The sequence below is a fragment of the Cavia porcellus genome, unplaced genomic scaffold (genome assembly GCF_034190915.1).
Source record: "Cavia porcellus strain 051 isolate PalLab524CR breed Dunkin Hartley unplaced genomic scaffold, mCavPor4.1 scaffold_23, whole genome shotgun sequence".
NCBI classification, from domain to species: domain Eukaryota; kingdom Metazoa; phylum Chordata; class Mammalia; order Rodentia; family Caviidae; genus Cavia; species Cavia porcellus.
Window position 1 is genome coordinate 7,997,501 of NW_026947506.1, and position 17,272 is coordinate 8,014,772.

General features: G+C 53.8%; 1 protein-coding gene across 1 annotated transcript in view; it reads right to left on the reverse strand.

Moving 5' to 3' along the window:
- Window positions 1–2,841, reverse strand: part of Drgx (dorsal root ganglia homeobox) — a 25,336-nt gene extending 22,495 nt beyond the window's left edge. Inside the window, exon 1 of the mRNA XM_003466130.4 lies at window positions 2,725–2,841. Coding sequence (XP_003466178.1) covers window positions 2,725–2,758 — 34 coding nt within the window. The 5' untranslated portion in view covers window positions 2,759–2,841. The remainder of the gene's footprint in view (window positions 1–2,724) is intronic.
- Window positions 2,842–17,272: the final 14,431 nt, after the last annotated feature.

Below are 17,272 nucleotides of genomic sequence, written 5' to 3' on the forward strand. Positions count from 1 at the left end.
ATGTTCTCAGAAGCCCGCTTTGTTCAGAACCCACTCTCAGGCCACACCGCCCTGACACATCCCGCCCGAGGACCTCAGCCCTGAAAGCTTAAAATTCCAGCCACTAAAAGGAATCCCTTCCTGTCTTATTTTACGCCCCCCCCCCCCCCCGGCCACAGCCCTAAGCAAAACACACTCAGAAGCTTTCTGTCTCAGTCTTCCAGGCCAAATGTCGCTCCCCCTCAAAATCCTAGTTACAAACATTTCTCTGGAGGTCACTGCAAACCTGCATGGACAGCCTCAAAGCTGTCTGACTTCCCTTACTTTGCGGAAAGCCCAACTGCCCACTAAGCACTTGCCTGATGTGGCCAGAATGTCATGTCTGAGGTCCCCAACCACAATCTCCCCCTGGCCGCTAACTTACACCTGTGGGTACCAAACTGTCTCTCACCTCTCCATGCAACAGCCTGGGCTGTCAGGCTGAATCTTCAAGAAAGCTGACTCATCAAACCAAGAAGAAAAGGGAAATAAATGAGACATACGGACAGACTCTTCACTTAAATAGAATGATTGAAAATGTTATGAAAATGCTAAACTCCATAGATACTTAAAACACAATAGAACAATGAAATACTATTTTTTGCTATTTTAACAAACAAAAAAAAGTGTACCATGATGCCCGATACAGACAGATTGTCATGAATTGTGCATTTTGGCTTCTCATTTATAAAAGCATGGCTTATTGTAGCCTTATCAGAAGATAATTTAGCAATAATCATGAAAATTTTGCATGTGCAGTCGGGCATTTAAGCTATGAATATATATTTTAAAGTGTGCCAAAGTGGACAGAGAAGAATCTTCCAGAAATATTACAATAGGAAAAAAAAAAAAAAAACAGGAAACGACTAATGTGTGGAATACTATACAACTGTCCAAAAGAAATGAGCAGGCCGGCATATATTGCTATGGAAAAACCCCCAAGATGTACAGTGAACCACAGAAGGATTCAACAATATTATTTTAGTGCAAATGAGCTAGAACACGAAAAGAAATATAAATGAGAGAGAAAAAGCTGTTTTTCTAGGAGGAATCAAGAAACCCACAGTAGCATGTGCCTTCAGGGAGACGAGGAGAAGAGTTTCATTTGTTAATGCCTAGGTTCCTGTTCTCTTTGTATTTCTCAGGCAAACACACGTAATGCTTTTTAATTTATAATGTCAGCTAAAACATCTGCTATTATCTGAGATGTGAGACCAGGAGCGTGCTTTACTTCCTCCTGGACGTCTCTCTACATTAATAAAAAAAACACTATTAGAAAACTCGTCGGCTGTGATCCCACGTCCTGCGCCAAAGGTCTTCTCCTAGGATTTCCATTTACAACAGACCCTCACTGAACCTACTTCTTCCTGCAAAACTGGCACATCAACAGAGGGGTGGAGGGTCCAAACCCCCGGCACCTTCTCTTCCGGTTGTATCAGCACCCAGGTGAGGGTGCCCCGGGGTCACACTGGGGCCAGCTGAGAGGGCTGTGGCCAAGACTATCCCCAGCCCACCCTGCAGATAGGGTGCCCCTGAGGTGACCCAGGATGTCTGCCACTTGCTAGATGCCTGGTCCAGTTGGGTTAGAAGAGAGGGCTGTGGGGTGGTTCCGACTGGGGTTCAGAAGCACCCCGTGAGTGGAGGACCTGCTCTGGAAGCAGGTACAGGGTCACATCAGGACCTGTCACAGGTTGTCAGGGTGACAGAGATGAAACCCTGAACACTGTGGCTTCCCTGTGTGGCCACTGCTCCTGTGAACTTCCCCTAAAACGCCCTGCAGACTCCTGAGAGCTTAGACAGGAAAACAACTTCAGAAACCCCAGCAGTGCCTAAGCTAGGCTCAAACAAGCATCCTCTGCTGCCTCTGATCCCTGGTGTCTGGTCTGCCTGTAGCCCTGCTCCTGCTTCCCAGTTGTGGACCCCCACAATGTCCCAGGGCCAGAGTAAAGGACAGGACTAGGCTGTGAACGACCATCCCGGACAGCCGCCAAGGTTAGGACCAAGCCTGACTCCCAGAGCTGCAGGTCCCAGGAGGGACCCAGGGTGAGGCTGCACTTCTGCTGGTGGACCCCCCTTGGGGGTCACCCGAAGATCTAAGTTGTGTTCACCACCCCTTCCCCACACCGAGGCTCCTGCAAGGAAATTCTTTCTAAGGCCTGGGGCTTGTGAAGACCAGTCCCAGCCTGGGGGAGTAGATGGCTTTGGCGATCAGATCAGCCCCTGCCATGGTACTGGGATATCTTGGGGGGCACTTGGCTCCAGGGACTGCATGTCAGCCTGGGACTGGTGCTGCCTGGTAGGGCCCCGGAGCTCCCTCCACGATACCCGGAGCTCTGGTTCTCTCCGGCTGTAGGCAGGGCCCCGGTGGCCGCCAGCTCACTGGGCTTTCAGGGAAGGGAGTGTTTGCAAAACGCCGTGAAAGATTGATGCGGCCCCGGGGCAGAGGAGCCCCGATTACAGGCGTGACACCAGCATCTGTGCTGGGAGGACCAACTTCCCCACCACGCGCATAGCCCGGGGCCACCCAGCCCGAGCGGGGAGGGAGTGGGGAGGCAGGTGGCGCGGGCTGGGGGGCGAAGCCGGCTCGGAGAGGCGGCCCGGGGTGCCCCGTTAGCTCGGCCCAGACCCTCCACTGCAGCCGGGCTGCTGCTCTCTTCCCAGGCCGGTGGGCATCGCATGCCCGGAGGGGGCGCGGCGCCTACTCACCCTCCAGCTGCGGCGGGCAGTGGAAATAAAACATCGCCGACGGCGGCGCAGCGGCCGGACCCGGAGGGGGCTGCGGGACCCTGGGCTGGGCGCTCCGGCCGGGCTGCAAAGCAAAGGGCGCAGAGCCTGAGTCCCCGCCTGCGCTCGGGCGGCCGGGCGGGCGCGCACTGGGGGCTCCTTGGCGGGCAGCCCCCTCCCGACGGCCTGGGCCGGCCGCGGGGACGCGAAGCAGGAGACTGCACCCCTTGTCCAAGCCTGGACTCCGGTTCCGAGCCGGCCCGCCAAGTCGGATCCCTGCTCCGGGGGTCCCCGCCGTGCGTCTGTCGAGCGCGTAAGGCCACCGCGCACCCCGGGCCGGGAGGCGGCGGGGACCCGGGAGGCCAGCGCACGGGCTGGGTCGGGAGCAGGGCGCAGCCCGGAGTCCGGAGCCCCGCGTACCTCCCTCCGCAGGCGGCGGGCGAGCAGGCCGGAGCGAGCTGCCTGGCCTGGCCGCAGCGATCTGTGCCGGCGGCGGGCGGGGCTCGGCGCTGCTGGCGCCCGCAGGACCCGAGAAGTGACTCGGGAAGTGGCCAGATGTCTTGCTGTCTGTCTACCGCGCGCGCCGCGGCTCAGCACTCGCCTTTATAATCTCACGCATAATTGGCCTTAATCTGATTATTTCCAGCGCTGTCTACAGCGAGTAACTTGGATAGGTCTATTGGGCCTTACAAACGGCCCACGTGGTGCAAGAAAAAAAAATCCGTCATTTCTCAGCAAACATCGAGAATGGTTTTTTTTCTGTTTTCCTTTAAAAGAAGAAACAATGGCCACCACCATCACCCCCCAAACAGAGGTTGCGTTCCCAGCCCTCAGCCCGCCCCCTCCGCTTGCCCCCGCACTCAAACCTTCTTTATCCCGGAGAGATTGGATTTGGACTGTCCTTGTCACAGGCCGGGCGATTCCCGGGCTTCGACTTGACAAAGCACTGCTAATTGTCGCTGCCGGGTAGGTTTGGGGGGGACTCTGCACACCGCTTCCCTTTCCAAGCGATCGTACAAAAGGAAAGTTTGATTTTGTTCTCAGCAAGGGGTCCCGGAATTTATGCTCGCTTCTCCATGCAAATGATATGCGGTGGGACCCTTCGCAATTACTTTTAAAATGCATCGGAGGCAGACACTCAGCAGAGAGAGACCGCCCTTCTCTCTGCCTGGGTGAAAATTAAACTCTAAAGTACCGGGCTGAAATTTTCAAGTCAGGGGCGCGGGATTGGATCAAATCACATAAACTGCAAAAATGCCAGTCTAATGGTGCATAATTGGTTCTGTAATAGCATTACACCAGGATAATAGCCCGTTACGGCCCCCTGCACTATTAAGTGCTTCCCTGGCGGAAAGCCTTTATGATATTAAAGGGGGAATATAATGATATTTTGGTTATTAAATGCGTGTAATTAATTTATGCACCACTGAAAATAAAGTTGGTATTATGACCCACTCAAGATGCATCAGAAGATGCAAGTCAGACAACTGTTGATAAGTTCTGTTGTCTGTGTTCCGTCTAGACTGCTGATTTTATTTTGGGACGGTGGCTTCTTGGACAGACTGCATAAATTGAATATTTTATAAACATTCTAATGCTGCGTTCTGAAGTCTTGGCTGCGAGGCAAGGGTCGGGTCCTTGCCGGCCCAGGATCCAACCCCGAGCTTAAAGACACAGCGCGCTGGAAACAAAAGCCCAGGCGGACCCACTCGTGGACACGGCCCTCGGCTGCGGCGTGGAGCTGGAGGGCGTGACGCCGGGGCCCCGGGCCGCGCATGGACCCCGAGGAGGACGCAGCGCCTCCGGCCCAGGCAAGTCGGGGCCTGCGACTCGAAGCTGCGGTTCCTGGGCTCAGCCTCCGGGCACGGGCAGAGTGGGCTCTGTGGCGAGCCGGGAGCCTGGGAAACGCCGGTTCGGTTCCGAGCGGAGAGATCCCAGCTCCAGCTCTGCCGGGGCCCCTGGTTCGCGAGCCGGGCGACCGGCGTGGGAGGAGGGCGCTCGGGGTTTGCGAGGCGCTGCAGGGCCGGCGGGGCTCGCTGCGCCCACATCCCGGGAGGGGCCTGGAGCTGGGAGCCCGCCCTGCCTCCGCCCCGGCGCCGGCGCTGTCACTCTGTGTCCCTCGCAGGACCCCTACTCTGCAGCCCTCCTCCTCGGCTGGAGACCCGCCTTGCGCTCCGAGGTCTGCAAAAAGCCTCTGGGTGCCCCGCGCCCTGGACTGCAGCTCCCGCTGCGCTCCTGGAAAGTGGGGCGAGGCGGGGTCCTTGCCGGCTCCGCCAAGACGCCCGGGGCATCGGCGCGGTCAGCCAGAGCCGGGCGCTGAAAGGGCCCCCAAAACCAAGCAGGTCCAAGCCTCGCTCTCAGGGCCACCCCCGGCGACGCCCGATGCAGGGTCCAGTTGAGGCCCGGAGACTTCCGGAGGACTGGACCGGCACTGGCGCGCTCGGGTCTGGGAGCTGCGCACTGCCGGGGTGACGCGGCGGATCAGAACCGTGGACAGCGGCGCGCTCCGACCCACCCGGAAAAAAAAGCCGGAGCGGAAGCCGGTGCCAGGGCCCTCGGCTCCCGGCCTGCAAAGGCGGGGACGCTCCGGCGCTGGGGCCGATCGGTGCGCTCCCGGCAGCGACCTGAAGTTACTTGGGACGCGCTCTCAGCGCTGAGGCGGGGACCGAACTCCGACTCTGCAGTCCGCACGCGGTCCAGCCCGGTGCCCCAGTCCGGGCGCCCCCCCCCCCGCCCTATCCCCGCGGCCCTGGATGCGGGCCTGACCGCCCTGGGCTGGACCCGGAGCCGCCGGGGCCGGTAGACACCGATGCGCACCGGGCTGCGCCTGGCGCCGGATGCCCGCGGCCTCCTGTGCCCGCCGTGCAGGCCCGGTGCAACCGGGCCAGGTGTTCACCAAACATCAGTGCGCGACCCAAGAACTGCAGAAACAAAATCTCCGCAAAGCATGGTCAGAGCCGTTGTATTGCCCGATTGTCGCCTATGCTGGGGACCTCGGAGAAGGTGACTGATAGGTATTCCCTACCCCCCCCCCTTCCGCATGCACACACAGGCTTTAATAATGAAACGGTCATTTTTTCCTTAATTCTTATGCCGTAAAATGTATTTTCCAATTAACCAAATCCGCCGATCTGTCCCGCTTGGACACTCTGACAATTTACAACCTGAAAGTGTACTTTCTTTATCTAAAGACCAAGGTGACTGCTTTTAATTTTCTCCAACCTCTTTACACTTGATGTTCACCAGGCTCATAATGTTAATTGGCTTTATATACGGATCATCAGTTTAATGAAGAAATAAATCCTGTGTTGCTTTATGTTTTAACAGTGATTGCTTTAATGAGGAATGTGACGTGTTCCAAAATCAAAGCTGCGGGAGACCTTAAGCGGGGCTTCTATTAGCACGGAAATGCTTATTTAAAGTTAAAACCTTGGAGTCATATTTCAACAGATTCTCCTAGTGCTCGGCCTCCCCGCCCCTCCTGGGTGGTTTCCGGCCTCTGCAAGGAGACAGCTCAGGTCCTGGGAGCTCCCACCTTCCCTGTTTAATCTCTGGCGGCGCAGAAGCTGCCTTTTCCGTGAGAATCATTTTCTGGTCACCACATAGGGTGATGCCAGGTTTCCAGTAGGGTAGGGAGAAGCCAGAACTGAGCAGGGAGTTTGGCTTTCAGGGCTGCTCATGTTTAAAAAAAAAAAAAAAAAAGTGGGAATAGCATCACACACAGCCCAGGACTTGTGGACAGATGTGTTGCAGACAGCTGCCTGGAGCGCACATCCCTGCTGCTGGAATTCAAGGCTCCATTCCCGTGGACACTCGGCACCGGCCTGGGCCCAGCAGGCAGTCGGCCACCAGCGACCCAGGGTCAGGACCCTGGCAGTCCGCTTGGGAAGCAGCATAGATGGGGAGGCAGCACAGGGCTCCTGCCCAAGTGGTAGGAGCTCTACTTCTCGGTATCAACTAATAGCAGAGTAAATCTGCTTTCTCTAATGGGTGTTTGATTTTTCTAATTTTAAGCCGGTTCTATGAAGGAAAACCGTCATCACAAAAGCACTGAGAGCAGCAATCAGATGCGGGAAATAGGAACATCTATACATGCGAGCCTTCAAGTGTTCTGAGCTGAAGTACGAGCCATTTGAAATTGATTCCTGAAAATCCTTAGGAAATGTAGGGGTTTGAGGCTCGGGGTTGAGATCTCCACCACCACACATAGAATTCACCTCTGAGCATTGGAGCCACTTTAGGAAAATTGGGGGAAACATTTATGCGCTTTGGGCATGTATCTGAGCCCCTTCCTGGACCTGTGTTGGACTTGACATCCGAACAGTGCTCAGAAGAGATTTCCCCATCCTCCCTCTTAAAACTTTTCTTAGCAAAAGCAACTTCAATAAACATGATTTAAATCCATAATAATGGGATAAAGTAGACAACGTACTTCAATTACCAGAGAGAGGGAAGAAAAAACACATTAGAGTCTTAATTATGCGTTTTGGGAGGATTTGTATGATTTGTACTGTTGTTTTGATGCTAATTTTTTAAAAAAGATTCTCAGTATAATCCCCAATGATCACCCGCCCCTCCTGCACAGAGGAAACACGTGGGTGTGCTTGGTGTGAGTACCGCTTATCCACAAGTCTACTGGCATATCAGAGTTGTAAAAGTTGTCAGTAAAGCTTGGGTTTGCTAATCATGCTAATTGAAATTCCAGATGAACATGGGACTTATGAATAGCATATGTATATATGTGGTGGGATAAATATATCGAGGGGTAGATGTGCATTTTATTATCTTGGAAATTCCTTATCACTCGCTATTTTTACTGTCATGCAAAAGTATTAGCAGCTGCTCAAATGCAAGCCAAGCTCCTAACTTCACTGCCCACGGACCACAGGACCATGTGGATGCCCTTGTGGTCCCTGGGTCCACAGCTCGGTCCACAGGTGGCCCTGGCTTCTGGCTCTGTCTGGCTGCTGATCCTGAAGGGCGGTCCTGGATTCCCAGACTCCCCAAGGAAAGAGCAGGGTGCATGGGAGGCAGTTGCTTGCAGGGTACACACATCCTTCCTTAGCTGGAGCCCGGCAGGTTCTGGTCACAGGAGATGGGTGAACCGGAACCTGGCACTTATTCTCTGGGGAACTCTGTGCCTCATTCTTTGAGGTGGGGCAGCCACGGTGTATCACCTGCTGGGAAGGGAAAGGGATGGGACTCCCACACTCAAACCATTCTGCACCCCACAGTGATGGTGAGCACACTCAAGCCTGGATGTATGGTACACCAGCGACTTGGGGAAGATGCCAGGTCACTGCAGTCACCACTGCTGCAAATGGACCTCTCCAGTGCTAACCATGGGTCCCAGGAGATGATGGGCCCTTCTTGGGGGTGAACGGGAACTCTGGTTTCTGCTCAATTGTTCTGTTAGTAAAAAACTGTTTTTTAAAAAAAGATTTAAGAAGTAAAGAAAAAAGTCTGAAAGGACAATGCCCAGGGCAAAGCAGTGCAGGCCGCTAGGACTGTTTATTAGCAGTGTCACTGATGGCCTTCCTTAGATGTGCATTTTATTATCTTGGATGGAGGGGGTCACACTCCTGGAGGTGCACCACGCACACCTGCAGAGGGCACCTGTGTCTCCTGACTGTGCCCAGGATGAACTCGCTGTGCAAAAAGCAGCGCCACTCTGGGGAGAGCACCCCAGGGATGCATCCCACCCTTTCATAGCCAGCTTTCCTCCTTTGGGGACTTCTGCTCCACACCTCATTGCCTGGCTCCTCAGCCTTTTCCCACACACATATCCAGCTAAAATATCCACCCCCAGAGCGCTGAGCTGGGTTAAAGCTCACAGACAGGAAGCAGAGAAAGCCGGGAGGAGCTGGGGAAGGAGTGAACCCTGGCAGGTCACGCCCCCAGGGCCCCACCTCCTCCAGCCAGACCCCGCCTCCTAATAGCAAATCAGTCATAAACCCCATCATCCAATCACCTCCACCAGCGCTGCCTCTGAGCACCAGAGGCTGGGTGGGGGGGCATCCAGGTATAAACCATAACAGTGTCTATGCCAGTCCATTTCAATGGTCAATGCTAGCCGAGCAGGGCACCGACCTGGCTAGAAAAGAACACAGGGACTTGGGAGCAGCTGGCAATGCAGCTATCAGAATGTCTCCCTCTCTCTGCCAAGGGACTCCTGTCCTCAGTACCTACCTGGGCTTCAGACAGAGCAGGGTCACAGACAGAGCGTTCCCAGGGTTTGCCCAGAGTCCCAGCTCTGCAAGAGGCTCAGATCCCCTACGGGTCCCCCCGCTTCCCAGGTCCAGGCACAGTGAGACCCCGGGACTGCAGCCCACGCTCCCCAGGCTGTGTCCTGCCAATGCCCACTGCTCGAGCGGACCCTCCAGTCCCCAGTGCAGGGCAAAACCCTTTCCTGCACTCAGTGGCTAAGTCCGGCTGACTGTTAGTGAGATGCAATAATGAATTGCTAATAAGAAAGCGGAATCAATCCAAGGAAATTTCAAATCCAATCCAGCCAAAAATAGAAGGAAGATTTCAGTCTCCAGGCCTAAATTATCTCACCAATGAACCTTCAAGGGAAAAAATAGCTTTCAAGGTCAACTCCTGGGGGCCAAGCAGTTCTCCTTGAGACTCACAGAACAAGAACGCCCAGGGTGCTGGGAGGAGAGGGTTTGGGATGGGGGGCAGCCCGGCCCCTCAGCCCGAGCCCCCCAGTCCTTGCAGCACCCTCTGAAGTAAGACTTGTTCCCTCGAAACGACCACAGCTGCTCGCCCGGGCTGTGCTCAATAAATGTGCAGAATTTAATTGAAATGACTATTGAACGCATGGAATAAGCCTGCTACAGGACTGATTAGTAAACACGATGCAGCCGCCCTGTCTAACGGATTTGGATTCTGTCTATAGTCAAGTGGGAAGGGTGGTTTTCATTTGGGGGACTCGGGGTCAAATCTGGCTTCTTAAAAGGTACCTGGCTTTTGGTATCTGAACTGGCCATCATAGGCTATTCTGTCCCCTCTCCTTCCTCCTCCTCCTCTCTCCCCCCCCCCTTCCTGCTTTTCTGTGACTTTCCTGCCCCTGCCCCTGCCATATGTAGTCAGGTGCCACCCCATGAAGACACTGCTCTCTCTGGACTCCGCCCTCTGACCCTGCTGTCCCCTCCCTTGGTGACACGCAGGGATCCTCCTCAATCTCCTGTCTCTGCCTGCATCTCTGTTCCTTGCAGAGTTGGTGGCACCAGCCGTGAGCAGCCGACACCCAGGACATCATTTAGGAACCAAAACCCTCAGGGTCTCCGGAGGTTGGGGTGTCTGTCAGGGAGACCTCCCACCTGGCAGCAGGCCCTGTGCCCGGCAGTACCAGCCAGAGGGTGGCTCCCTGGGCTGGAGGGAGGTCGCCCTGGGCCTCAGGCCCTTCTCTGCCTCCTCAGACAGGTGTTCACAGAGAGCCATGCTTGTGCCAGTGTGCAGGCAGTGCCCTGTGTGCTGTCACGCTGCGCCCCTCTTGGGTGTAATGTTTCTGTGTGAGTTTTTGACTAATATTAGCTCCACACACACCATGCACTCTGGGAAGCTGAGAGCAGATCAGCTCAGGCATGGGAGGAGCACCAGTCCCCGAGCAGTCACAGAGGACAGGATGTAAGCAAAGCCTGCAGACATGGGGCAGGGGAGCTTCCCTGGCCTGTGTCCTCCAGCAGTCCGGACAAGCCAGAGCTTGCACCAGCCTACGAGTTCCGCGGGGACAAGCGATCTTCTCCTCTCGCAGGTCTGCTGTGGCATCACTGCCGAGGACGTGGGGGCAGAGCCAACCACAAGGCCAGTGTGAGGGACGCAGGGTCCTCAGAACACTGGACACTCTGTCAGCCTCTGAGGAGGCTGCAGCCATCTGTAAGCTCAGGTCCCTGTCTGGTCCCCAGTCATCCCCAGCCCTGCAGCCTGTCCCAATCCTTGGTGCTTCCTCCAGACCCTGGAGTCCCTGGACCTTTTGGAGCAGTCTTTTTTTAAAATTTGTTATGGATTAAGAACTGGTAGTCAACTTAACACCAGCTGAATTAAACCTACATGGTGCTGAGTATAGACGGCCCACCTGAGGAAAGTTGCCAGCATAAATAGAGACGTGGAGAAGGAGAGCTAGGCATTGTGGGTTTCTCTAAGCATTGCTGTCTCCTGTCATTTGTTCCCCTGGAGGAGCTCGCCATGACTGGCTTCCCCAGTGTGAGTTCCATCATTGTCATCAGAGGAGCTTGGGACCTTGTCACTGAGAGTGGCTGTGGTTCACTTTGGGGGTGTGCTGGTCCTTACATCGAGCATCAATCACTTCCTGGCTCTGGAGGGGAAGATGTGTGCTGTTTAATCTCCAGGACAAACTCGTCATGCTGGCTTTCTGGCATGTACTCAACTGTTTTTATTGTCAGAGGGAGCTCGGGGCCTCTGTGTTGCTGAGGATGGCCGTGGTGCTTTTCAGGGCAGCCTTGGTTCTTGTTTCGAGTGTGACTTCTCCAAGGTAGATCCCTCAACCCACCAGCACAGCTCCTTCACCCTGCTGGCCCAGAGGTTCTAGCTCCCACCTCTGACCTTTGGGCCTTCCCAGCACAGATTCATAAATGAGAATGGTGTGAGTCCCTGTCGTGGGCTCTAGACCTCCAGTTGGACTCGTGGGAGGCATTGTCACGGGCTCTAGGTCTTCAGCTGGACTCATGCAGGACATTGCTGTGGGATCCAGGCCCTTGGCTGAATATTCTGGATCTTTAGTGTTGTGGACAGATTTCCTGCATTTCTTATGTTAATTCTGCGTGACCATCATAAACAATATTATAAACTCTGTGTCCTGACTCTAACTGTTCTCCTCCCAACCCCTGACTACAACAATTTGGAGACTGGAAATCTGGAAAGAAGGACTTAACAAACAGGAGGATGCCCAGGTGGTGGTGGGTAGCAGTGTGGCTTCGTTCCATAAAGCTGAAGAGGCAAGGGACAGGTGTCAGCCAGGCTAGAAGTCACTTCGGCCACATCAGTGATGGCGCTGTCTGTGTCTATGATTGTTTGGGGGATTTTTGGTCTAAAACGTGAACGCCATTGCGCAGCACACAGATGCTGCCCGTACACCCTGTTCTGTGAGCTCCCTCCTCATGAGGTCTCTTCCCCCGTCTCGGGCGGCTCCTGAGTGTGTGGTCCTTGAATAGATTGTTGTAAGTGGTAGGTTCAGGGCTGCCTTTCCTTTTACTGTGCTCTGCAGAATAAGTTTTCTAAAAGTGAAATCAATCAGTGAATTAAACGTTCAAAAAGCTTCTTAGAAAAAGCACACAGATTAAAAACTTAAACCACATTGCTGCCCGTGGATGGTCAGTCACTGCTGACCTCCTGTTTGTGGGACTTCCTGCAGATGTGTGGGGTGCTGAAGTTTTAAAGAAAAACCAGCATTTGGCTTGTACATAGTGATGCACACCTGTCATCACAGCTCTCAGGAGGCTGAGGCAGGAGGATCACTATGAGTTCAAGGCCAGCCTGGATTAATTAGCAAGACCTGTCTCACCCTCCCATACCACCCCCCCAAAAAAGCAAAAAGACAAAAGCCAGAATCTCAGTACTTCCTGGCTTTATGGGTACATTTTTTCCACTTGATAATATACCTTCCACAGCGGCTCTCTAAGCCGTTAGCTGCTTACCCACTTGCTGTCACAGAGCTTGCACAGGCCTCCTGGCAGCGTCTACCAGGGCCGTGTTTTATTTGGGGGACTCTCCTGGGACATCCGTGCACCCACTGCTATTTCCTTACGTTTTCAATAGAGAAGCACTTTTATCTCCATGAGGATAAGGCTGGCTGGGGCCAACGGCCAAAAGTAAGCACCCCAAGAGAGAGGGGTTGGAAGGCTGCAGGGACAGCTCCTGGGGCCAGCAGGCATAGGGTCGGAGAGGAAGATGGTCACATGGTCAGCACCAAGGGAGACCGGCCCAGGTCCTGGCTGACCCTCCCCAGGCAAGGCCTTCAGCACGCAGTCAGTCCTGTCCTTAGGGCCAGTACCCAAGCCTGCTCCGGGCCTCCTGCAGGCGTAAGAGGATCATCACCCACAGGTGGCGCTCTCTGCCTTCAGGCCACAGAGAGGTCCCTCAGCTGCCACATTTGCTGGGTCACTCAGCAGTGCTGCAAACTCCATAACATGACATGATGGAATAGCAGCCCGTGTCCCAAAGGGAGAGCAGGGGAAAGAGGAAGGCAGTAACCCAGGCGACCCGGCCCTGGGCAGCAGTGTGGTACGGGCAGGGAGCCATCTCTGCAGCCCCCGGCCTCTCCAAGCCTGGTATGCTCGCACAGAACTGCACAAGGGATGCTGGCCAGCCGGGCAGTTCCCAGACTCATGGAGCAGCGCGGCTCTACATCACAGCACGAAGTCCAGCCAAGAGCCAGCAACTACCACTAGGTGGCACCAGGAAGCAAAGGAACAGCCCCTTTTCCAACAGTGGCAGCAGCTTCCTGTTGAAGGCACAGGCCCTGACTGGTTTATTAGGGTGCTTCAGGCTCCAGCTAGCAGAGTGGGGTCTTACAGAATATGTAAATGGATGGACAAATGGACAGATGGATAGATGGATGGACGAGTGGACAGATGGATGAATAATAGATGGACAGATGGGTCAGTGGATGGATGGGTAGATGGATGGATGGATGGATGGATGGATGGAGAATGGATGGACAAATGGATGGATAGATGTGCAGATGACAGTTGATTCCTTCCCCTGAGGGAGTGGTCACCTTTCTCCTTTAAGTGGCCAGTGGAGATGTCCTGGGTCATCAAGAACATCCCTACTCTCCCCCCCCCCCCCCCGTACCAGGGATCGAACTCACAACTTCCTGCTTGCAAGGCAGGTGCTTATGCCGCTGAGCTAAATCCCCAGCCCTGAGCATCCCTTCTCAAATGCCTCTGCCTCTGACACCACCTGAACCCCAGAACCCGGAAGAGGGTCTTTATCACACAAATTGATAGAGATCAGGGCTGTGTCAGGAGACAGAGAGCTAGAGGTTACAGGGAATCTCCTCAGCCAGTAGCCACGTCCCCAGGGGAAGCAGGGCGAGCACCTCCCTGTACCCAGTTCCTACCATGGCCTGGGCAGCCACATTCAGCACCTTCCCCCCATGTCCCTGGGTGTCCATCAGATTCCAATGCTCCCTCTGTCCTATCTCAGTCAAAAGTAGGCAACCCAAGAGCAAGGGACTGCCAGTGACCTTCTATCAAAGCTGTGCCTTCATGGGAAGACCCTGACCCTCTCTCCCGCCGCTCTGTGCCCTCCTCCTGCCTGGGTTTTCTTCTCAGCCATGCCCTCTTTCTTGTTTGGTTGCCAAATACTGAGTGCTCCTCCCTGGTGCCAGCTTCACGTGTACTGCGGAGTCCAGGTCAGTGTGGGAAGCAGGTGCCTCTGCCTGGCCCGGCTCTCCTGATCAGAGGTCCACGGTGCCCAAATCAGACAGCTCACAGAACACACCTGCTTTCTTTTTGCTTTAGGGGCTGGGAAATTAGCTCAGTGGTGTAAGCGCCTGCCTGGCAAGTGCAAGGTTGTGAGTTTGATCCCCGGTACCTAAAAAAATAAAAGTAATAAAAATAGCTTTAATTGTATTTCTTGAATAAAGTTAACATACATGTATTGCAGAAAATGTAGAAAACATAGCTAAAGAAGAAGAAAATAAAAACCATGTCTGAGCTTATTAACCAGAAAAAATAAAACTAGTATTGTCTTTAGCTCCTTGTGGATTTTTTTTTCTGTGCCAATTTTTTAAGTGAAAAGTATCTGATTGTGAAGCCAAGCGCGGTGGTGCACACCTGTAATCCCAGCACTTGGGAGGCCAAGGCAGGAGGACCAGCCCGGGCTACACAGTGAGCACATGGCCAGACTGAACTGCACAGGGAGACCCTGTCTCAAAGAGAGGTGGATGCACAACGCAAGGGTGGTCAGGGGTGTGGACTAGAGGAGCCATCGGATCACAAGGGCACTGACCTCACCGATGCATGGACCCACTGATACGCTGATCACTGCACTATTGGCAGTGGGGTCCAGTATGCGGAAGAGGACGTGGCCTCTCCCTGGCCCCCTTCTCTGTCCTGCTGTCCCTCTCCTCTTCCTGACTGCTATGGGGTGAACGCTCTTCTCTGCACACCTTTCTGCCATGATGTTTGTGGCTTGGAGCCAGTGGACCATGGGCTGAAACTGTTGAGCCAGCAGGAACTTTTTCTCCTTCCAATTGTGTGCTTTGGTTATTTTATTGCAGTAACAGAAAGGTGACTGATGCAAATGCCTTCAGTAGCAATAACAAATTTACAGTTAAAGGACAATTTGTGATGCCATCATGAACCTAGCTAGTATCCGTGTGTTCATGAGGCTAAACGTAGCACGACTCTCTACCACAGCCAACACCCCAGTAGCAACAAGCACACGCAGAGCCAGACTTCTCTTTACAGTCCCCACTGAAATAGGGCCAGGCCTACCAGGAGATAAGGAAGTGACCCCAACTCATGGGATATAGGAAGCTGCAAGAGCCAGCTCAGAGTTCTCCCAGCCAAGGCTGGAAAATCTGAGCATCAAAATAAAGGATGATACTAATGGATTATAATCCACAAATAAAATAGGAGCTCATGGTTCATTCTATGTAAATAAATAATGGGGAGAGCTCTTCTTTCCAGTAAATGCCAATAATAAATAGAAAAGAGATGATGAAGTTAAAAAAAATCCTTTGGCAGCCACCATGGTCCTAATGGAATCAGGCAAAAATCATTAATGAGGGTTAAGACAGTGGGCAGGAAGATCAGCGAGGCACCCGTGTGAGTTCAAAAGAAGCCCTCAGAGGTCATTCACTAAGATCCCAGAGGATAAGGCAGCTGGCACCTAAAGAGCCTGAAGGAGACACAGTGCCCAGGAGGTGGTGGGCTCTCTGTCCTAGGGTGGACACATGTCCCACATCCCAGGCTGCCTTAGTGAAGTGCTGCACTGAGTTGGCCAACTGTGCCCAGCACATCCCCGACCTCAGGGAGATGTCTGTTATGGTTTGTGTTGGGATGTCCCCCACAACCTCATACAGTCACGGGGGCAGGCTTCTGGAATGTGTGACTGATTCATGGTCCAGTGCTGGGATTGTGGGTTTGAGTGCTGCACCCACCCTAGTGGGTGTCCTGCAGAAAGAGTCTTCTCTCATGCTCCTCCCTTTTTTTTATTTAATCTCATTGCTTTTGCTGTTTTCCACCACCATGAACTGCTGCTCTTTCGCTATGAGCCATCCTGTTTTGGAGCCCACTGATTATGGACTGAAACCTCCACAAACTGTGACCTAAATAATCCTTTCCCCCTTAATATTTGGGAGTTGTGTATTTTGTCTCAGCAATGAGAGAAAAGTAACCAAGACAATGTTGCAATCCCAAAGGTCCTGCCCATTCCTAATCATGAAGGACAGGAGGGTCGGAATAGCCTGGGCACTGTCCAGGTCTCAGGTGACTATGAAGATGGTGACCAGTGTACCAACGGGGTCCTGTGCAGACAGGCAGGGCAGCTAAAGGAGGGCACGGCTGGGAAGATGGAAAAGGTCTTGAGTGCGGTGCTGGCCCGGTAACATGATGGAGTCAGTGTCTGGTGTCCCAGAGGCTCACCAAGGGGCTGTCCTTGTTCTTCTAGAGAAGACCTGTTGAGGTGTTTAGGGACAACAGGCATGAGGTCTGTGACCATGCAAGGCTCAGGACAAGCATGCACCCCATCAGTGGCCATGTCCCCAGCTCTGCCTGCCTGGGTTTCTCCTTTGCACAGGAGAGGCTGACCACACTTCCCTCATGGTCTCCTGAGCTCACCTGGCTCACCACAGGACTCAGCCCTGCCCACCCCAGCCTCCTTCCCAATCTGAACCAGGTGCAAAAAAAGACTGGAAACTCTGGATGGCTTCTAATATTTTTAAAACCCAAAGCTTGGGTCCTTTTGACTTAAGGCAACTGCAACAGCCCTGCATGACTCAGTTTATTAACAAGAATGGGCGTGGGTCATGGAGTTGTTGATCCCCACGCTCTGTCTGGACCCCCAGGTGTGCATGCCTAACTCCTAGTTTGAGCTCAGCTTTGCCATCAATGAAAAGGAAGATAATGTCCCTGTAAGGGACACTGTTGTGAGGATCCACTCCCTTCACTTGAGAGAGGAGGTGCCTGCTGAGAGAGGAGGGCCAGGGAGCAGCAGGGTCACATTTCTATTGCCCAAGGTCACCCAAGGTCACTCACGGTCAAAGGCAAATATTCACGGAGGATGGAGATTACGGAAGCCCCTCCTCACAGTCACCCAGTACAGGAAGACTTTGGAATCCCCAATCCTCTGTCCCCTCCCCCTGAGGATTCAGATTGTGTAGTTGATAAAGAGAACCAGGGGTTCAGTGCTTTCCTCCTGGCAACAGCCCACTGCTGTTCTAGAGTATTAAACAGCCCAGCTCTGGTTGTCACCAGTGGGCTTTGATCCCCTTCCAGGCAGCTCTGCTTCAGCCTTAATGGCCCTGAGGGGGTGACTCCATCCGGGAAAGCTTCCT